Source organism: Schistocerca cancellata, chromosome 8, assembly GCF_023864275.1.
Source record: "Schistocerca cancellata isolate TAMUIC-IGC-003103 chromosome 8, iqSchCanc2.1, whole genome shotgun sequence".
In the NCBI taxonomy this organism is placed as follows: Eukaryota; Metazoa; Arthropoda; class Insecta; order Orthoptera; family Acrididae; genus Schistocerca; species Schistocerca cancellata.
Window position 1 is genome coordinate 3883217 of NC_064633.1, and position 24549 is coordinate 3907765.

General features: G+C 36.0%; 1 protein-coding gene across 1 annotated transcript in view; it reads left to right on the top strand.

The window, feature by feature from the left end:
- The first annotated feature begins 3744 nt into the window (after positions 1 to 3744).
- LOC126094945 (clotting factor C-like) overlaps positions 3745 to 24549 on the top strand; it is a 77988-nt gene continuing 57183 nt past the window's right edge. Inside the window, exons 1-2 of the mRNA XM_049909596.1 lie at positions 3745 to 3868; positions 10429 to 10590. Of these exons, the coding sequence (XP_049765553.1) occupies positions 3745 to 3868; positions 10429 to 10590 (286 nt within the window). The remainder of the gene's footprint in view (positions 3869 to 10428; positions 10591 to 24549) is intronic.

The window sequence follows — 24549 nt, forward strand, 5'->3', positions numbered from 1 at the left end:
GTTTTATACTATCACAGTAATCACCTTTTAATACAGACTCCTCATTATCTTCCAATACTTTCAGTAACTTATCACTAATTAGCTTATCTTGATCCTCCTTACTGTAACAACTACATATATCTCACTGACCCCAATTGGTATTAACTGATTTTTATGTACCTGTTTTTTTTTTTTTTACTCCAAATCATCATATCCTATCATTCCATTCCCCATGTCATTGTCCAGTACTTCCACATGAACCATACCATCTAATTCATCATAAAATAAATCAGTGTCAGCATCGGTAGTCTTAAAATACACATTAGCAACATCATTTGTACCTACATGAACCTCAACTTCAAATACACATCTCTACATCACAATCACTATCAAAAGTACTAGAACTTGCACAGCAGGCACATAAACATAATTTAACTTATTTTTCTCCACATCTTTTTCAGACAATATAGAAAATTCAACATCACAAATAAGCTAACTAAACCATACTCATCAGCATCATCATAAATGTTACTATTACTAAACACACAACTCTCATCAAGTAAGTTAGTCAAATCACCTGTAGTAAGATTAAATTTATTTTCTACTTTACTAGTATCTTCAGTCATTTCCATCAGTATGAAGTCCCAAAATGCTTTATCATAATCAACTCTGTTTATCTGGTAATTATTGTATCCATTTTGATGTCTGTGACCTGAATTCTGCCTTCCTCTCCTGCCTCTAGCCTGATGTCTGTAACTGTTTGTGTTCTGGTAGTGTTGTGATGAATCCCCCCCCATTCTGAAAATTGTTCTCCCAAGCATGATTTAATGTATCTACGTATTTCAGAAATTCCTCAATAGTGTTGAGTGATCCATAAACAAGACTCCACTGACCACAGCCAGGTAAATGCCGCTTCCCATCAATTTGGATTAATTCGTCAAGTGGTTTATGTAAGTGTGCTAAAGCCCTAAGCTGCCTTTCACAAAATTCTCGCATTTTCGTATCTGCTTCGCAAAATCTACTTCCAATCAAAAATTCTGATTTTATTCGCACCTGCTTACTTTCTGACCAAAATTTGTTTAAAAATAATTTTTCAAACACTGCAAATGTCACTTCTGGTTTAACATGCTGGCTAGCCCAGGATATAGCTTCTCCATTTAAAAATCGTTTAGCAAATTTCACTTTCATATGTTCTGGCATGCCCGGTGCAAAGCTGTTCTTGCACTGGTACAAGTTATTGACAGGATGTGGTTTAACTTATGACCTAAGATGTTGAGTCCCATAGTGCTCAGAGCCATTTGCTCAGGATGTGGTTTAAAATCACCTGAAAAAATTTTCATAATAATGTTATTGCAGTTGTATTGAAACATGTTATTACCCCTATATACACTACTAAACATATTATTCTCTAGGTTTACAACTGCAGATTATTTGATACTTCATTCACTTTGCCGTTTACTGAAGAAATTTTGTTGTGAAACAAGTATAGAATTTAATTTTAGTTTCTCGTCAATGAAATTATTTTCAGTTTCAATATAAGTTTGGTTATTATGCAACTCTGATTTTCACGTGTTGAGTTCATCAATGACAATGTTTTTGGTTCTTTTTATTTGTTCAAGTAAGTCAACACATTTGTTAACTAGCTGTAGTTCAGTGACAACAAAGTTCTTGAAACAACCCACTTCTACTCTTTCATTTACACTATTTATCTATCTATTTGTCTTTTTACCACCTTCCATAATTGCTTCCAGTTTCTGGTCCATTTTTTACAAAAGTATCATCTACTTTTTTTTTAAATCGACTTCAGATCATTTACTATCTAGTAACTTAGAAAATTTTTCTAGTAGATTTTCTGATTGTTGAAATCCATGGCAAGGTGAAATTATACTACTTAATGGATTCTCGTGTCCTTGAGTGTTTAGATTCGGCATCATTGCATGCAGATGCTGACCCAATCTCATTGTGATTCCATCTTGGTTACGTAGAAAAAATATATTGCTTCTACTCATTTTAACTAATTTTGCCCATGATGAGATGATAAAAAAAGAACTTCTGACAACTATCTTTCCTATAATTTTTTCAAAGAATGTCACATGCAATTATTTTTGCATGCAATTTCACTTCCTAACAGTTAACTGTTTTACTACTCTGTTACGTAAATAATGTTTTGGTAGTTATATGACAATCCATGCTGCTGGCTGTTGCTGTTGGGCCACTGATTCACATGTCCACATTTTTTCAGAAGGTCCTTGTTTCTATTCACGTCTCAGTACTGGTATATGGCACAGTATATTGTAAGCAATTATTTCACCTGAAACTTAATAACCATTAGCATACAATCCAGTTTTATACACATCCCAGCTCCTCCACCATCTTGTAATAAAACGTGGCGAATATGATTTTGTCGTGTAGTTTGGGATGTGTATCATTGTCTAACACAAGAAGAACAATGTTCAATATACCACATCTTATTATGGATATTCTCCACCAAAAGAATATGTACCTTGTGTAATCTGGGGTGCTGCTTCTTGATGCTACCGTAGGTTCATTTTGATGTTACTGCATCGGCACATGGTATTTAGGCAATGGATTCAATAAGTTGGAGTACTTTTTGTTCGCAGAGAATTTTATTTCGCATGCTAGATATTCAGCAGTGAACGTACAAAGTCTGACAACATGCTGTTGATACAAAATTTGATCTAAGACTGATGTAACGCTAACCTATGGTGGCATACAAATCGCCTCTCAAAGACTATAAATTACATATTTTATCATTGCAACAGTATATTTCATTAATTTACATATATTATTTTACTGACTTTAAGGAAAATTATCATGCCATTTCCAGGTGATCAGACCGATTAGTTTTATTGAATGGAAGACCTAGATTCAATTAATTAAATTTTGTATGAGCAAAATTTTACATGACGACACTAGGTTGCAGGCAACTGTTCTATCGGCCACTGCGCATGTGGGCCATGCATTTGCACAACTCGTTGGTGAAACTAAGCACTTTTGGCATGTTTCAACTTTGGTGACACTAGTTGTGTGAGTTTTGAGTTTATGTGTGTTCGTAGAGTGTAGACAAACTGAAATGTGAAGTGGGGAACTGAGAAAAATGTTATCTTTTTGGATATCTATGATTTGCTTAGGCATTTGTGGGATTTCAGTGATGCTTATGACAAAAATTAGCAGCATATTGGTGCCGCAGAGACCACCATGTGTGATCATAACATAGATGGGTTTGACAATATCTGAGCTGCAGGGAAAATTTTTTTGAGTTAGCAGCACATATACAACTGAATTAAGAAAAATACAAGCAAGTGTAATTCTACCTGTGGCAATGCTCTCGTCTACAAGACTAAAATCCCATTGTTCGAGTTGGCCAACTCTTTGTTAAGGAATATTGTTGATTGGCGGGAAGGCTATACTAATTCAAGAAGCTGCATTCTTTATTCAATATTCACCTATTTAAAATGTAGCTGCAGTGCTCCTCATTCGCATATGTTAGAATTTTGAAATATTGCTACTGTACAGATCTATCTTTAAGAGAGTAGTTTGCAAACCATTCTCTTCTTAATGCAGCATGCTTCAAATAATTATTATTGCTAATGTTAATACACTCCTGAAATGGAAAAAAGAACACATTGACACCGGTGTGTCAGACCAACCATACTTGCTCCGGACACTGCAAGAGGGCTGTACAAGCAATGATCACACGCACGGCACAGCGGACACACCAGGAACCGCGGTGTTGACCGTCGAATGGCGCTAGCTGCACAGCATTTGTGCACCGCCGCCGTCAGTGTCAGCCAGTTTGCCGTGGCATATGGAGCTCCATCGCAGTCTTTAACACTGGTAGCATGCCGCGACAGCGTGGACGTGAACCGTATGTGCAGTTGACGGACTTTGAGCAAGGGCGTATAGTGGGCATGCGGGAGGCCGGGTGGATGTACCGCTGAATTGCTCAACACGTGGGGTGTGAGGTCTCCACAGTACATCGATGTTGTCGCCAGTGGTCGGCAGAAGATGCACGTGCCCGTCGACCTGGGACCGGACCGCAGCGACGCACGGATGCACGCCAAGACCGTAGTGCCGTAGGGGACCGCACCGCCACTTCCCAGCAGATTAGGGCATTCCTAGACCGGCAAGGGAACTTGCTGTTCCAACAGGACAATGCACATCCACATGTATCCCGTGCCACCCAACGTGCTCTAGAAGGTGTAAGTCAACTACCCTGGCCAGCAAGATCTCCGGATCTGTCCCCCTTTGAGCATGTTTGGGACTGGATGAAGCGTCGTCTCACGCGGTCTGCACGTCCAGCACGAACGCTGGTCCAACTGAGGCGCCAGGTGGAAATGGCATGGCAAGCCGTTCCACAGGACTACATCCAGCATCTCTACGATTGTCTCCATGGGAGAATAGCAGCCTGCATTGCTGTGAAAGGTGGATATACACTGTACTAGTGCCGACATTGTGCATGCTCTGTTGCCTGTGACTATGTGCCTGTGGTTCTGTCAGTGTGATCATGTGATGTATCTGACCCCAGGAATGTGTCAATAAAGTTTCCCCTTCCTGGGACAATGAATTCACGGTGTTCTTATTTCAATTTCCAGGAGTGTAATTATTACTGTTAATGTTAATAATTATTGGTGTTAATGAAATAGTGTCATCACCAACTAAAACTGTATGTTGTATGCCGATTGTATTCAATTGTAATGCACGCAATATGATTTGTAATTTCAGTTCTGGTGACAGTACTTCATGCATTACAGTACCTTTATTCCTTATTGCATGTTTAACTCTATTTAGAACAAATTTGAACAGTTCTGGTGATATTATAATATAATTAAAAGAACTTCTTGGATCTTCCATTATAATTTATTTCAGCAAGAATGTTGAGCAACTGAGCTGACGTCTTTTCTGCATTCAGTCATGAATCAAAACGTGTTTCTTATTTTTTTCTTATACAGAGATTCCATGCAACAAGCTTTAACTCCATCACAATTCATGCGACGTGCAGCTGCCAAAACTTTCATTTCAGATATGACTCAGGGACCCACAAAATGACGAAACTGAAGTGTATACTTATACTAGTGTCACCGTGTCTACAGTCATACATGACTGCTGTAAATGAGGCTAAACATTTGCTAAAGCCCTTTCAAAAGAAACAGCTGATAAACATGAACCCCCAGACTCCCAAACTTCGTTCTCAATTCAAAGTACATAAAATAAACCACCCTATCCGTCCAATAGTAAACAGCATTAGTAGCAGCTATCACGATTTAGCCAGGTTCCTTCACGACAAGATTAAAAAATCATATGTATTTCAGAATAATTATTCAATAACAAATAGCCAATCACTGATTAATAAAATAAAAAAAATTGGAATGTAATCAGGAGACAAAGTTAATATCATTAGACATTACTAACCTTTCCACTAATGTACCGGACCTGTATACAGTAGAAATTGTGGAGAATAACCTTCGTACCTATAAAAAAGATACAACAGACAAACAAATTACTGATCTCATGTGTTTGTTGTCATTGGTAGTAAAATATAACTACTTCGGGTTCAATGGCAAACTGTATAAACAACTTGACGGCCTAGCAATGGGTAATCCACTAGCAGGAATTTTAACTGACATTTTCATCAGTTCGCTCAAAGAGAAATTCTTTCGTAGGTACAACTACACAGAATTAGGTATTTTATCCTATTTGCAGTACGTAGATGACATTTTGGTTATATACAATGGCACTAATGAAGGAGTAGATCTACTGTTCAATTTGTTCAATAACCTCCATGAAAAAATTAGTTTCACGTGTGAGTTATAAAATGAACGCTGCGGATTAAATTTCCTAGATCTGAAGTTGGTGATAATAGAGAATAAAATAATTATTGACATTTTTCAAAAACCCTTGAGTACTGATCATACCATACCTGCAGACTCGACACACCCTCAATCTCGTAAAAAAAGCTTGCTTTCATTCAGCAATTCACTGTGCCATAGTTACCCCCTTATCACCAGAAAAAATGCAGAAAGAAATTGATGTAATTAAGACAATAGCAGTTAATAATGACTATAAACCCTCACTAGTGGAAAACATCCTTAAAGAAAAAAACTAAAGAAAGAGTCACCACTTTAGGTACTGGTCAAACTAATAATAATGATAAAAAGTACATCTCAATACCCTTTTTAGGTAACATATCTGTTGTGTTTCGCCGATTATGCAATTACGCACGTCCTCTATGTGCGGCGCTGTCTGCCAGCCATGCAGCAGCTGCGCCACCTAAGCGGCCAGCCGAGCAGCGGCCGCTAGACTGAGACTCAGTGTTTAATCGAATGCCGACTTGTACACAGGTCACCTTACTCAGTGACTTATATGTGTTGTTGTGTTGTCCGAAATATGTGTTAAATTTGAAGATATAACAATATCATATAGGATTCAGCATCTGTTAAGTAAAATATACGACTGCAAGGTTGCTTTCTCCACACATAATTATTTACAAAAAAATTTAATTCATAATCTAAAAGCTTCAAACGAACCTTTATGTGGCTCAGGGGTATATAAAATTTCCTGTAAAAGATGTCCAGCATTTTACATTGGACAGACAGGCAGCGCTTCCAACGTAAGATACAAAAAACATCTTTTAGGCAAAAAAGGTACTAATGTTCCCAATTCATCATTTGCAGAACATCTTTTCATAACAGGGCATAACCCCAAAGAATTAAACGAAATGACTATTCTGCATAGCGAAAAGAAAGAGAGAAAACTTGATGTCTTGGAAGAACTTGAAATTTTGAGGCACACACCAAATAAAGATGACATGTTGAATGAACAATTACAGTTGAAAAATTGAAATTGCTTTAATGCTTTTAAACCAATGCTCTCAGTTTTATGATACTTATAATCCAGGTTCTCTCCTCCTTTTCAGAAACATTATTTTACTCCTGTTAAGTTACACTCATTACTAACACACTGTATGACCTCTGTGCCCTAGTTATGCAAGCTTTCAAATTTTGTGTCATATAATGAGCCTATGTTCTTTATTGCATATGTAATTACAGTCATATTTAACTCTAGTTCTACCTGTGCTATGTAAAACGTAGCAAACTTTGTACTATTTTATCCCGTTTGAAGCTCATTTATAAATGTTACTCAATAATTTTTAAAATTAATTTTGTTAAAAGCCATATTGGTTATACATATGATTTACTTCAGAAAATGTGTAATATACAAAATTGTTTTGCTCACGTTACTAGTGGCCCGCTTGTGGTGTGCACTACATTACATTTACTTGGCAGCGTGACTAGTTGCCACACAGTCAGTCTCCTCACACCACACCGGTGTTACTTATGGTTTAATGTTTGACTTTTTGAAGAATATTATGTCTTATATTTTAATGTATGACTTGAGCAACTCACCTCTTAAATCACTGTACATCTTTGACGATATGTTCTTAATGTAAGTACTATTTGTTTTACACTCATTTACATTAATGTAAACTTTAATTAGATAAGATATTTAATCTGACATATTCATTTTTGGTAATTACCTTACCTTGTGATGAAGTCACCCTTAGAGATGATGAAACCTGGTCAAGGTATATAGAAAACCTATGCAACCGATTGGCAGATTTGTACATATTTTTCAAAAATGATAGAGGGGTTTTTTTTGGGGGGGAGGGGGGGGGCAGTTAAGTCAGTTATTGAGAGGGAGAAGAGGCACTCTTCTAACCTTCAGTCTTTTAGATGAGTATTGTTTGCAGAAGAGCGTCCCAAGGGACTATTGCATTTTTCGCGTTCTTTTAAGGGCTATTAGTAAAATGTATAGGCCAAAGGTGGTTGGTTAAGGATGTGTTGTGTGAGGTGTGGGAGGGGGGGGGGTGTAGTTCTTGATAATGTTTGTGGAGGTAGGTGGGTGGGGGTTGTTTTATGATTATGTTGTGGAGGATCTGTTTTGTTGCAGTAGTTTTTGAGTTGTAGTGTGTGATTGAGATTTGTTGTTTTATGGTTTTTATTTGTTGATGGATCTTGGATTTTGGGGGGAGGTTGGTGGTTGGATTGGGGGGGGGGGGGTGAGGTTAGTAGGTTGTGGGTGGGTTGGGAGTTTGTGTGTGTGTGTGTGTGTGTGTGTGTGTGTGTGTGTGTGTGTGTGCGCGCGCTTGTGTGTGTGTGCTTGTGTGTGTGTGTGTGTGTTTGTGCTTGTGTGTTTGTGTGTGTTTGTGCTTGTGTTTGTGTGTGTTTGTGCTTGTGTTTGTGTTTGTGTTTGTGTTTGTGTTTTTGAGACTGTGTGTGATTGTGGTGTCTGACCTAGTGTGGTACTCTTTTGTGGTAAGTAGTTGCTTTTTTGGGTGTATTTTTTGTGTGTGGTGATGGTTGTTGGCGTATTTCTGTGTTATTTTCTTGATGGTATTTACTGCATGTGTTGGTGGTTGTTTTGGTATTGGCATTTGAGGTTGATTTAGATATCTTTGGGGAATTACTCCATTTAAGTTTTTTTGGTATTGTCATTCTTTTTTAGATTTATAGGTGATCTGAAGTGTAAGATCCCAATGCGTGGTCGTAGCTGTGTGTTTTGGTATCGTGAGTTGCTGTTGACCTCTATAGTTCAAGGGAAGTGTTTGATTCCAATTTTGTTTGTTTAGGTATTGGTTTTGTGGTACCAGTAGTTGTGGTAGTGGTGTAATTTTTGGAGTTTTATAATGTGGTATCAACAATTGCGGTTGAGCTATATAGGTGAAGGGAAGTGATAGATTGCTGAGAATATTGTGAATGTAGTGGAATTTGGGAATTTTGTGTTGTTGATTTATGTCATTGGTTTGTGTGGTTGGGATGATGGTGTATGTTTATATTTAGTTTGTCCCCACACAAAAAAACCCAATTTCCCATGCTTGTCCCGTTAGTTTGATTATATTTTTGGAGGAAGTTAGGGATGTTGATTTTTCGATCTATTTTCTTGTTTGTTGTCATATTGGAGTCATGCTGAATGGTTGTTTCCACCATATTGGTGATGTCATGGGTCAAAGCAGATGGGTGGAATCGGACTCTTCTTTAATCCCATTAGATGCAGATCATAAAGAACTATTTGTTTATGATAGCTAACATTAATTTCCATTCTCTACAAATAATCCTATAATCAAGATTGTAGTGACATATGACATGCCCTCTTACATTAAAAGATGCCCATTGCTATTAATACTACAGTTGTTAAACATAAACAGATATATACTGCTATTCTAACTTTCACAACTCCTAGTTCCTTCCTCAAGGAGGAAAGCAATGTAGATAGTGGAACCTTAAAAATGAAGGGCAGATCACTCAAGTTGTAGGATGAAAGGGATCCAACTTCTTTGAGACTGAGGGGAGGTGTTTGTCTTAGCTCATCATCAAAAGTGATGGCCCCTTTCATCCTGAGATTTGACCTTTCTTGCCTAACCTGACCCTCTCCCCTCCCCAAGTTAGGGAAGCTAGGACAGTGTTGTGTTTTTTTCTTTTATGTGCCTATTGGCAGTACTGTTAATTCATGTCCTAAAGGTATGTAATTGACAGCAATTTTATAACCATCTTGATTAAATTTTCTTTTTTACACAGTATGCAAAACATAGGCTGCCATTGCTCTGCTTTGAGAATGAGCAAGATGAACAGCAGCATCAGCAAGGTGATGATAGTGAATACATAAGTTAGGTAACAAATGGAGAATACAGAAACACAACAATAACAAAACATTAACATAATGGGAAAGTTAACCAAAAACAGTAATAAAAGCTACAGACTTAGTGACATGTCTGGTGAAATTAAAGAATGGCAGATAATGTTGCTAGAATCTGACACATTGTTTCTACAAGTACAGTAGAAACTTAATTATATGTAACAAGGGGCTTGATTTATGCTCAGTACTATTACCTCTTCTCCAATTTAAAGTGAGAGCAGAAATATTTTTAAAACACTTGGTATTAAGTCTTCATATTATGAAAGATCAATGCAGGAAAATGGTGAAGTGAGCACTAATAGAAATCCTCACTAACCCTAAGCTCTGGGAAAGACAAAAATAATTATATGGTCAAACCATCTATGTAACCTTTCATAGTATGAAAGCCAAAAATTGCTACCTAGCCTGTAATAATATAAATGGCCATACTAAACAGATTTGTGGGTTAATTGTTATCTAATTGTGAACTGCTTTATGAAATCAGAAGGCTACTATAAAATATCGCCTGCCATGCACTTGAAAGTGATTTGCAGAGTATGAATGTAGATGTACAATTATGCTTCCTAAAAGATCTGTTTTACTTTGCCTACATTGCTTGAATTGTTATTGTCTGTAAAAGTTCTAAGATTGATGCTACCAATATAAATCTGCTAGATTAATCTTTCTTGCCATGTATGTAAAGACTAAAATAATACAGAAGGTAAAATCAAATGTGTAATTACAAAAATGTTGCAGAATGTGGAAAATCAATTCCAAAAGGCCAAACATATGTCATCAATGGAGACCCTGTATTGGATGTGGAATTTCCATGGCATGTTGGAATATATTTTTGTGAAAATGATAAATGTGATCAGTTGTGTGGTGGAACCATTATAAAAAGAAAGTTGGTTTTAACTGGTGAGTCATTTACAGTTTCAGTATTTATTACAGTGTATGTTGTGCCAGAATATGTTCAAAAATGGCTCTGAGCACTATGGGACTTAACTTATGAGTTCATCAGTCCCCAAGAACTCAGAACTACTTAAACCTAACTAACCTAAGGACATCACACACACCCATGCCCGAGGCAGGATTCGAACCTGCGACCGTAGCGGTCGCACGGTTCCAGACTGTAGCGCCTAGAACCGCTCGGCCACCCTGGCCGGCAGAATATGTTCTGGTTAGCACATTCCTGATTGCATTACATACTTTCAGCCAAGCTTCTTTAAAGACAGTAACAGTCTGTCCCTCTTTACTCCTCTGAACATATTAGGTTTATAAATCTTACCTGTTTCTCGCGTCTTGTTCACTTGCCTCTGATTGTCTTGTAGAGTCACTCTCTCTATCAAGCAAACTTACCTGGCCTTCCTGACATAAGTTGATAAACTCCCAGTCCATACAAACATAGAACGAGAAAACAGAGAAAACTGCTGAAAGAGCAAAGATAACCATACACCACATAATTGAAGAGCAGAGCAGGAGATGGGCACTTAAACAAGCCCTAAAAGAATATTGCTTTGCTTTCTCATAGCTGAGCTACAACTTTGAAATATTTATGGCAGCGTGGTTTGAGTTGCCTGAGACTGCAGTCGTGTGAGTGAGTTGTGTATGCGTGAGTGTGTGTGTGTGTGTGTGTGTGTGTGTGTGTGTGTGTGTGTGTGTGTAGTTGTGCCTATTGTTGACAAGGGCCATTGGCTGAAAGCTTTGTGTGAAAATCTTTTTGTTATGCCTATCTGCGACTCAGCATCTCCGTTATATGATGAGTAGCGACTTTCCTTCTCATAATATTGTCGCATTCCATCCTGGATTTTCCATTGTTTGAAATGTTTATTTATATGATCTATGGCTCTCTCTTACCATATCTTCACCAACATGTGTGTTCAAATCATCATATAAGGAAATGTCTGACCCCTGTTTGATTGATTGGCTTGTGCAAAATTCTTTGTAGTAGAGTTACATTTTTGAAAATATTATCTGGAGAATGGTACACAGAAACAGTAACTGAGTGTAGAACACCAGAACATTAGTTATACGTCTAATTTTACAGGTCTGCATCGGTGTAAATGTAGACATACAGTTCATAGATAACCTCTATAGATGGTATTTAAATATGCTATTAACTAAACATAGATATAGAAGAAAAATTTCAGTTGACATATATAGAATACAAAGACACAAATACAGACATTAGACCATTCTTGCATAGACCACCAAATAACCCACAAGTCGAAACAACGATAACAACTATCAACACAATCATACACAACAAAATAAATGAAAATACAACTATCAAAGAGTTAAAACTACTGGTTTATATAGGAGCACTCACTACACTAAATATACACACTAGGCAGAGATCAGAACCAACCAACACACAGAAGAAACCCACAAAACCAGCATGGCAACACAGGCTACAGATCAGAATAGAAAAACTGAGAAAAGACATCGGACAACTAACACAATTTATGAGAAATGAAATATCAAACAAAAACCGAAAAAGGTTAGGTAAAATCTCTCAACAAGAAGCGATAGAGCATTTATGTGAAAAGAAGCAGAAATTACAAGCATTGGCCAGACGACTTAGAAGATACCAAAAAAGTGAAAATAGAAGGAAACAAAACCAAACATTCAACACAAACCAAAAGAAATTTTACCGGACATTAGATAACACACACATTAAAATATAGAATCCACCAAACATAACAGACATGGAACACTTCTGGAGCAACATATGGTCAAACCTGGTACATCATAACAGGCATGCACGGTGGATACAAGCAGAAACAGACACATACAAGATGATACCACAAATGCCTGAAGTGATAATTTTGCAACATGAAGTCACCCGAGAAATTAATTCTACTCACAGTTGGAAAGCCCCTGGAAAAGATAAAATAGCAAATTTCTGGCTAAAGACATTCATCTCAACACATTCACATCTAACTAAATTATTTAACAGTTGCACTGCAGACCCATACACATTCCCTGATACACTTACACATGGAATAACTTATCTGAAACCTAAAGATCAAGCAGACACAGTAAACCCAGTTAAATATCGCCCCATAACATACCTACCAACAATATGCAAAATATTAACTTCAGTCATTACACAGAAATTAATGACACATACAACACAGAACAAAATTATAAATGAAGAACAAAAAGGCTGTTGCAAAGGAGCACGAGGATGTAAAGAGCAACTGATAATAGATGCAGAGGTGAAATATCAAGCTAAAACTAAAAAAAGTTGCTACACTATGCATACATTGATTACCAAAAAGCTTTTGATAGTGTACCCACTCATGGTTACTACAAATATAGGAAATATACAAAGTACATCCTAAATTGATACAGTTCCTAAACATAGTAATGAAAAATTGGAAAACCACACTTAATATCCAAACAAATTCAAGTAATGTCACATCGCAGCCAATACAGATTAAGTGTGGAATATACCAAGGAGATTCATTAAGTCCTTTCTGGTTCTGCCTTGCTCTGAACCCACTATCCAACATGCTAAATAATACAAATTATGGATACAATATTACTGGAACATACCAACACAAAATCACACATTTGCTGTGCATGGATGATCTAAAACTACTGGCAGCAACAAATCAACAACTCAACCAATTACTAAAGATAACAGAAGTATTCAGCAATGATATAAATATGGCTTTTGGAACAGACAAATGTAAGAAAAATAGCATAGTCAACGGAAACCACACTAAAGAAGAAGATTACATATTGGATAACCACAGCGACTGCATAGAAGCGATGGAAAAAACAGATGCCTATAAATATCTAGGATACAGACAAAAAATAGGAATAGATAATACAAATATTAAAGAAGAACTAAAAGAAAAATATAGACAAAGACTAACAAAAATACTGAAAACAAAACTGACAGCAAGGAACAAGACAAACGCTATAAATACTTATGCTATTCCAATATTGACCCACTCATTTGGAGTAGTGAAATGGAGTAACACAGACCTAGAAGCACTCAATACACTTACACGATCACAATGCCACAAATATAGAATACATCACATACATTCAGCAACAGAAAGATTCACATTAAGCAGAAAGAGAGGAGGAAGGGCATTTATCGACATAAAAAAACTTACATTATGGGCAGGTGGATAATTTAAGAAAATTCTTTATAGAACAAGCAGAAACTAGCTAAATACACAAAGCAATCACTCATATGAATACATCGGCTACACCACTGCAATTTCATAACCACTTCTACAACCCTTTAGAGCACATAACATCAAACAGAACAAAACACATGGCTAAGAAAAGGCAATATAGACAGTGAGACGGAAGAATTCATGATTGCAATACAGGATCAAACAATAAATACCAGATATTACAACATGCATATTATTAAAGATCCCAATACCACAACAGATAAATGCAGACTTTGCAAACAACAAATAGAAACAGTAGATCACATCAAAAGTGTATGTACAATACTAGCAAATACAGAATACCCCAGAATACATGTCAGTGTATCAAAAATAATATGTCAAGAACTTGCCATACAACATAAACTAATAAAACAACATGTTCCCACATACAAGTATGCACCACAAAATGTACTGGAGAATGATACTTACCAATAAAAGAAGAAATTAACACAACTAATCGAAATATCCATAGCAAATACAACAAATATACAGAAGAAAACAGGAGAAAAAAATAGAAAAATACATCCAACTGGCTGAGGAAGTCAAGGACATGTGGCATCAGGATAAAGTTGACATTGTACCAATTATACTATCAACTATAGGAGTCATACCACACAATATCCACCAGTACATCAACGCAATACAGCTACATCTAAACACATACATACAACTACAGACATCTATAATTATTGATACATGTTCAATTACCCAAAAGTTCCTAAATGCAATGTTACATATACCGCACAGTTAAAAGGAAGTCATGCTTGATCAAGGTCCACGTCACTTCCCATTTTTGACCAAACATAATGTCTGAGAAAAGAAAGAATAATAATAAAATTTTTTTTCCTTTTGGGGTGAAATAATTACCAGTTTTAAGCCTCAACACATCCCTTTGTTTTCCGCTTCCCAAGATAGAAATTAATGGTAGTTTAAAAACATCTTTTCTAATTAATTATGTCTTCAGAATGGATATTATTTGTTTTTGGCACCAGAATTTTCAAATGTGGCGTACTAAATCTGTGAGTAATAAGTTTCACAGTTTTTCTTTTGTTTGTAAGTTATATTTATCTAAAATTGGAAATCCAGGATGGAATGTAACAGTATTACAAGGAGGAAAGTTGCTATTCACCATATAGTGGAGATGCTGAGTTGCAGATAGGCACAACAAAAAGATTCTCACAATTATAGCATTCGGCCATTAAGGACTTTGTCAACAACAATACACACACACACACACACACACACACACACACACACACACACACACGACTGCAGTCTCAGGCAACTGAAACCATGTTTTTATTGTTATCTATTTCATTATAAGGTCCACTATTAGACTGAGTAGTTTAAAACCATTTTTTGTACGCTGAGTGATTAGTTTAAAATGCCCAAATATAGACAAAGCACAGGTATGGTTTGCTGCAACTACTTATGAGCTAAAGGAATCTACAGGAAGGAGATAAAAGAAGCAAAATAGTATACAAAGGAAGATCAGAAGGTAACACAAATGATTTTAGTACTAAAAACTCTTAATAGGTACCAAAACAAAACAAAAGAAAAAATGCAAATGAACTTATATCTTTTACCTACCTTTCCACATAACCACCAATGTTCTTAACACATTTCTCCCATTGTGGCACCAGTTTCAATAAGCCCTGTTTGTAGAAGTCCACCATTTGCGGACTGCTGATTTGTCTGCCGTATCTATCACAAATCATTGGCCAGCCAGGAATTTCTTCAAGGGACCAAACAGATGGAACTGCAATGGCACAAAGTCTATACTGTATATTGGATTCTCCAGTACCTCCCACACTGGTGATTTTCTCAGGAATAGGAGCAGAAGAATGCTGAAGATTAGATGGGTAGATCATGTAACTAATGGTGACATATTGAGTAGAATTGGGGAGAAGAGGAGTATGTGGCAGAACTTGACAAAAAGAAGGGACCGGTTAGTAGGACATGTTCTGAGGCATCAAGGGATCATAAATTTAACATTAGAGGGCAGCGTGGAGAGTAAAAATCGTAGAGGGAGACCAAGAGATGAATACACTAAGCAGATTCAGAAGGATGTGGGTTGCAGTAAGCACTGGGAGATGAAGAAGCTTGCACAGGATACGGTAGCACGGAGAGCTGCATCAAACCAGTCTCAGGACTGAAGACCACAACAACAACAACAGGAGCAGAAATTTTATCATGAAGTAATTTGGCTCTTTCAACGTTAATGATGTGGTGTTTGTTACAAAGGACACAACACAACTTTACCAAGGTTTTAATGTAGGCTGTAGCATTCACAGTGGGTCTGTGCTCAGCAAACTCCACCCATAATGCACCATGTGTGTACCAGAACACTGTCACAAACACTTCCCTAGCAGTCGGAGTCACTTTGAATATTTTTTATACTGGGAAACCAGCATGTTTCCGCTCCATAGAGGCCGGCTTGGTTTCAGATGTGTAGTGGTGCACCCATGACTCATCTCCAGAAAAGTCATGCTCTTCTGTGGCGTTAAATTATCAAAGCTTACCATCATTCGCTGAGTCTTGTAGTGTCTGTCAGGTTTTTAGGCACCAAGTGAGCACCAACTTTATGAAATTTCAGTGAGTCATGAACAATATCGTATCCTGCACCATAGGAAATGTTGAACTGTTGTGGTAAGGTTTGCAGTTGCACATGCCAGTCATTAAAAATAGCTGCCTCAATGGCTTAGACATTCTGCAGGGCTGCAGCTGTTACTGAACACCCAGAACATGGCAATTGCTAAGTTTCACGTGGCCCTCTTGGAAGAATGCACACTGCCTGGAGACATTGCTATGGTCTGTATAGTCATCGCCATACATACCACACATGTCCCTGTGAATTTCACTCAGTTTGTATCCCTTGGCCCACAAATATCAAACAAAACTTCACTCCTCTTCACTGCTCTTCACAAGCTGATAAAAGCAATTCATGCATACCATGTATGTTTTGCAGTTTAACTTCTCTCGCTAGAGATGGTCATAAAAACAAGCAAAATATTTTAGATGAAAAGCAGCATAGAAAGAGATATGGCAATTGCTGGAGTCTTGATTGCCATTGCAGTGGATGAATTAGTAAAGTGAATAATTAAAGTGAATATCCATATTATATAGTGAGAATTACAGTACCATATTTTGTCCACTGAAATTGAGGGATGTATGTGAATGTGCTGCAATGCCATCAACTTCTGTCAGTCCTTTGCTATGCGTACCATTGTAATATACTTAATAAACAAAGACTTAATGAAAACTTTGATTCCCTGACATCGTGTAATACAATACCTCACTTTAAAATGATTAGTATTGTGGTGATTCGAGAATTTAATACAAATGACACTAAATTGGAGATTAATTAGCAGACACTATTACAAAATAAAACAAATGACAATGTATGTTAACAAACTGTGGCATTCATTGTAGTAATGGGAAAGACTTGAATTAGTGAAAATGGTACAACTAAAATAAATGGTATTAATCACAAACTGTAATTATTCAAATAATTGGATTTTTACGAATGTAGTTTACTCATTCAAGAAGTTATTCTATCGCTTGCAAATGAAGGCACATATTGTAAAACATAAATTTAGGATGAAAGCTGTAAAGAACATTGCGTCTTAATGACTTTATTAATTAAACTCATATTGTTGTAACCAGATATACACCAAACTATAAAAATCTAGGCATCTGTTACAAATTCTGTCAATCAAAACATGTTTCGTTTTACCCTCTTAGCTTCAATTATTGTTAGGAATGTGAGTCGTTGTGTAATTAGTGTGTATTAATTAATTGTGTGAAGTTCATTATTGTACTCATATTTAGATGGAATTTTCACATTTAAAAACATTTTTACGTTATAAATTTCACATATTATTCAATTCTGTAATTTTAGACTTATTATTCTGTGTAATCAGAACATCTTAGCTTTGGAACTTTTAATTGTAAATGCGATTAAAAATATGTTGTCATTATTAAGTACTAATGGTCCAAGTGACCATCCATTATTTAGAATATATAAATAGGGAAACAGCGAGGCTGCTGGGACGGGCAGTTTTGAGATGATATCTCGAAGTGTGACCTGTGTTAGTTACTTGAGTATTATTTCACTAAGATTTAAAGTTGTGAAAAAGTATGTTTCTTGATTTTTGAACCATTCAGTTGTTTTACAAAGACATACTGTACAACTCGGCCTCTTTGCAATGTGTCATGATGGATTTGATCAGCTGTTACGAACGGAAGAATAAATGTTTAAAAACTGGAACCGATCACTTTCACTGTAAACCACACACTTCATGAAGATCCAGGCAATCTATGAATATTTCAGTTATGTGGAGAAAAATTTCATTTTAACCTTCTACTTATGATTCTAGATAACATCAGATGACATGCACTTTTGATAAGTCAGTTCATCTGTCTTTCAAGTTTTGAGGATTACCTTACCGACGAGTAGATAATAATTAAGTAGAAGTGTTAAACCATGACATATGTAAAAGCTGATGAACTATCTGAGTGTCTAAATATTGACAGCGTGTTCTGTGCTTTTGTGAAGATAATTAATGAAATTGCTGAACCATTCATTACAGTAAGGTACTTACTGTGATTATGTTATGGTGATTTACTATTCTTATTAAAGGTATCACTCTATGTACCTCTCTACAGGTCAATTCCAAAAATTCTAATTCTATCCCAGAGGATTTAGTCTATTTTTAAGATATTCTTTAAGATGCTAACCTCTTTTATGATGCATAGCACAGTCTATCAAGGAGATGTTCACAACAGCAGCAGTTACAGATGAAATGACAGAAATTTTGGATTTTGAACAGAGTCTGTGACTAATAATTCATGAAATAATTAAGACTTCAAATTGCATCCCTGCTTACAAAGTTAAACAACTGTGGTGCTGTGTTATCAGCCACACAATCCGTACAACCTGCCAATATAACTGGCAGTAGGATACAAGAATCAATTTCATGTCAACTGAAGTTGCAATGTGACATGTAATGGGACTCTAGCTGTTCCCTGTTGTAGTTAACAATTTGAGGTGCAGTAGACACACATTGTAGTTTGCAAATGCTGCATCCTTCTTCTGAGGTGGAAAGAGTGCTGTGCAAGCAGCACAGGAAGCTTAATTTTATTTAATCAGGCCAATTATTGGTTCTACAGGAATTTAAAAAATTCTGTAAGTCTGTGGTGCACTCATGTTACAGCTACTGTTGAAGCAAGAAGAATTGCTGTATTAAGCAATGGGGTTTGTATAGGACTGAAAGGTTCAGTACCTATTGGTGGTCATAAAACTAAATGTAAACAAAACACAAAAGATTTTACGTGCCCTTAGACTACAGCCTCATGTCTAGGTCATTAGACATTTAATTTTATTGACAGTAGCTTTGTAAAAACTCACCATAAGTGTGTGATCAAAGCTATGCTGAATCCTCTTCCTCCTGAGGAAACTGAAGAGTATCATAACACAACACAAAACACTTACTGGCAAAAAAAGCACATTATTTCTTTTGTAGACTTGTTGTTTCCTTTACTCCAATACTACTACCCCCCTTTCCAAACAATAACCACCAGAGTATTTACCCACTGTTAAGATAGACTTGATGTTATCACTCTTGTTGTCATTCATATGACGAATACTCTTCTAATCGAAAACATGTCTGCAACGTTAGAAGTAAAAATATGCATAAATTGACACTAAGTGAGTGAGTCTGGCCAACTTGAACATTCATTGAAACTTCAGCCAACTTGTGCCTAGTTAATAGAAACAATGCTTAAGGAAGATAAATACAGAGCTTTACTGATGAGTGCAGAGACAACAGGCTGGCCCACAGAGTAACCTCAGTCCACAAACATGCCAGACTGGATAAGCAATAGGCTGACAAGGTGTATCAGTGTGTCTAGGCTAGACCAGCAGAGTGGTTATTAAGGTACTGGTATAGAATTCAGAAGAAACAGGCTTCAAATCCTGCTTTAGCCATTCAGATTTTGGTATCTTGTGGTCCCTCTAAAACATGTTTGCCAAATACCAAAATCATCTCTTCCAAAAGCTATTGTCAATTTCCTTGAACTTCTTTGTCCAATAACAGTTTGTGCTCCATATTTAATGATCTCATCATTACTAGGATGTGAAACTGTAATCTTTCTTCTGTTTTCACTGCCCGAGGGTAATAAGTTATGAATTGGGGTCTTCAAACCAATACATCTTTACCTAAAACTGTGGCTACTGTCCTTAATTGAAAATTGTTTTGTTAGTGTGAACACAGAGTGGACTATTTGTTTGCCTCATTACCAGAAATTACAGTAACACCTACTTGTTGCACTATGAAATTTTAATTATACTATTCATTTTTATAAATTTTATCTTTGTGTTTTTGTTGTTATGTTTTTGAAGATATTTAAAGTTGTAACAATGATAGAATAATTATCATTTATCATTCCATCACAGTTGCACATTTTTTAATTAGATTATGAATTTTGATCACTCATGATCATCTCTAAATAATCATGTTAGTCTTACCAGATGTGGGTTCAGTAAAAATTTATTTACCAACTGTGACGAAATGTTAAATGAGAATTATTTTAAACATCAATACATTTGTTGAATCACTCAAGACAAATATGTTGGCTATAGTATAATTGTAGAATAGTATTTTTTTATAGCAGTTGAATGCTTCAGCTTTTGCAACACACAGGTGTTTTTCAGAACAAAAGGGTTCAACAAATTAATACTCACAGGAAATGTGAAATTTTTTTAGTAAAATCATAAACATTGTGTAACAGAATTTATGTTTCAAAGAATATTTGTTTATTTATTCCTTATCAGTAAATGCACATGACAATTTTCTGTTGGACATATTGAGCACAACATATATTTCTACACAAGGGAAATTTGTTGGATGTAATATTTATGTCTTGCACATACTTACAGTGAATTTATCATGTTGCATTACCTGGAGGTATAATTGCATTGAAACATATTTATAGTATTGTAAAGGTGTCACATTTATAAATGGATTTTCATTTGCTGTGTTCATTCTTACAGAAGATATACATTTTTCTGTGTTATGCTCTTTAGTGCTGCATTAAGATGTTTGTTTTCATTTATTTCTAGTAATATGTTGAGTTCTTTGTTGAACAATGTCCCACCAGCTTTGGTAGCAACAACCATTACCAGTTCTTATTTTTTGTTGATTCCCATTACAAGTATCTGGTTATTGTATTTTATGATCATCATTGTCTTTATTCATACAGTTTCTGTTACTGTCGTTACTGAAACATTAGTCTGACAGACATGCATAAAATGCAGTCATGACCATAGTTGTTATTTTTTAAGAAAATGTGACTGTGTAAGTGACATCTACATAACATAGGTGAGATTATTGTGTTTTGATTCACTTTTACTAAAGTTTGGATAAAAACTGTATACCTGCATCATAGTAGTAATGAGAAAGAGTCCACGATGTGTAGCACATATTATGCTCAACGTTTTGCTACTTCTACATTGTGAATTCATCACTGAAAACTTTAAAATTTTTTTTCAATATGTGTTTAGGTGATCCATGGTACAAGATGGTCTTGTACTGTAGATCATATCCTCTTGCACCCCAGTGTAGATAAAATCATACCCTCTTGTATTTTGAGCCATACAAATAATACACAAACTCTAGACAGCAAAGTAATAATAAAGCTGTAAAGGTAAAACAATATATTTATTAAACATTTTGCACTTGGTTTGTGCAGTATTTAAATTCAGTGCCCTAAAGCAAGAATTTTTAAAGAAATAATGAGTGTCATACTCTTAAACAATTTAAATATGAAAATATTTTAAAAATGAATGAAACCAGCAGCTGGAATATCACAAAATTAAATGATGCCCTAATGTATGTCCACACAACAGGCTGTCTACTATTTTACAATATAGTTTGTAGAATCAGCTTTAAACAATACATATACAGTTCTCTGAACAGAGTCACTACATTTAAGTGGTTTCAGGAGTGTTACAAAAATTTGTCCGATGTAAAAGTTTTCGGGTTTGGTACCGCATCATGATGTAAAAACTACTGCTGCTATAGAAAAGCCAACGTTTCTAGCCATGATTGCAGCGGCCTTCTTCAGGGTCTAACCGAGAAGACCCAGAAGAAGGCCACTGCAATGGTGGCCAAAATGTTGACTTTTCTATAGCAGCAGTAGTTTTTACATCATGATGCGGTACCAAACCCAGAAAACTTTTATGTCGACTGACTCTGGCCGTGGAAGCCTACGCAAAAATTTCTTCATTTACGTCACGGCATCTCTTGATTCACTGATAGACTTACTGTTAAACCAATTTGTCTAAAAATTTCATCATGAATTCAAAAACATATACATCTTTTGAAACAATATTTCATACATAGTATTTTGTGGTGACATTTTTCTTCTGAATACCCACAAGCACATAATCATTGCTTTCTAAGGGGAGTCTTTCCAACTCGAGCTCTTCCCCAGTCTAAGCTGTCTCAGCTGATTCCTCATCAAGCGTTTGTAAAATATTGTCTATGTTATCATCAGAGTTGTCACATGGGGGCACTTAGATTCCTTTTTCAGACCCAACTGAACTATTATGGAGTCTTCTTTTACTGTTTTATATTTTGGTATAGGTCTATTTTCTTTTTGCATTGTTGAATTTTTTACGCAGTCCCAGTGGTTTGCTTAATACACTCTTTTGCTTTATCTTGTATTTCTTGTTTTTCAAGGGTGTTTGTTGCTATTTCATTTCTTCAAGCTTGCTTCCTTTTGTATGCCTTCTAATTTTTGTAGCTGAAGCCTTGGAGTACAGTTCAACCTGTTCTGGTTAAACTGGTATGTTGCTAGACATTAGATGTGTAAACCTGGTTATGCATCCTGAAGGTAAAGACTCAATAAAAACGGATTGGCTCTGAGTTGTTTCATACTCATTCCTCTCATTAGTAGAAAAATTAGGTCTTGGAAGATTCTTGTATACATTCAATGTTGGCTTCAGCTGCTGATGTTTCAGCCAGCACAGCTTCAGTGGGGCTTGGACGGTCTGTAACAGAACAACAGAAAGAAGTCTTCATTTGTGAATACATTTGTATCAAAAGCAAATACGCATAACCAGGTTATGAAATAAATTGCAGAGAACCATCACAGTTACTTCATGACTAGTTTCGAGCCCGGCACTTTTTATATTACAAAACTGTGTCACAGTATGAAGATAACTGGTGACAATTGGTGGTACACAATTGGTACATACCAATTAGCTGTGCAATAAGATACCTTACTACAGTAAAAAAAATTTATTTGTAGTTAAACACATCTTTAGAATAAAGCAGTGCAGCACTGAACTTAATTCATATAACATAGATATTGAAATATGGAAGATATTAGGAAGACTAGAGTAAGGGGTGCTTACTGGAACTGTGCTTTATTTTATGCATATTATTTCTTCTTTTTCCAGTTTTTTATTAAGTAGTCGATGGCACATGTGGTAAAAGCATTTCAAAATACATATTTAAAATATAAGAAAAACATCCTTGCATGAGGATGTTTACCATAACACTTAAGTAAGATGCCCACATTGTAAGATGATACCCATTTTTTCAAGAGGCTTCTTGAGAAAAATTTATTTTTAACGTATTCTGACTAATCAAAATTACAAATTGTTTTATTGACAAAGAATCACCCTAAAAAGTTAACATTATGTCTATTATAAATTTATGTCTTCTTTTGATTGTCTAACTGTTGATAATACAAGGAGAAATAAAAATGAATGAAAAGAAATGGTTTACATTAATTTGTGGACAATTTTCCTTTCCATCTAATAGCAAAGCTGTGAATTTTGTATCCTCATTGTCACAAGTATTTGGCTATTTATTCCAAAAATATTGTTATTTCTGAGGGTGTGGTTACAGTGGAACCTGAGAAGACAACTATTTTTATCAAAATACTTATCAGATATTGCTTCTGTGCTGACTGGAGAATGTTACAATGTCTCTTGTTTCTAAATTTATCATCTGCCAACTGCTCTCACATTAGCTGTGTAAAACCAGCTACTGACACATCCCCTTTCATTCCCATCATACATCACAGTGAGTATTGACAACACTGCAATATAAACACCTAAGTATTCCACTGGTCCCTATGTAGACTTTTACTGTCCCCTGCAAAAATAATGGTGTTGTTGAGTGTTTGTCCAATTTTAAGGTCAATTCAATTCCAACTACTTATGGATTCAGGCAAACTGCAGTTTAAAGTGAAAGCACATGGTATAGATTCCCATGATTGGAAATATGACGTGATTTGCTGGCCGCACATTACTCCACTTCCCCCACTCATGTACTTCTCAGTCACACTGGATACTCTGTCCCCCCCAACCTTTATGTAGTGCTGCATTTCAGCAATGGTGAAAAACGGACCACAATATCTTTTAGAGTGCAAATCATGTGTAACAACAGGAACTAATACATGAATAAAAGGTTGCAATCACGATTAATTCTAATTTTCATACTTTTGCTTGTCCTGCAGTCTATTGACATTTATTGGTGATATGTCCATGATGGGCCGTGCTGCTGTAATTCATCCTTACAACAATTACAGCCAGTTTAATATGTTTTATTTTGCTTGTTAGACATTTCATTCTAGATTAATTTTCCTTCTTGCTTCACCTCAG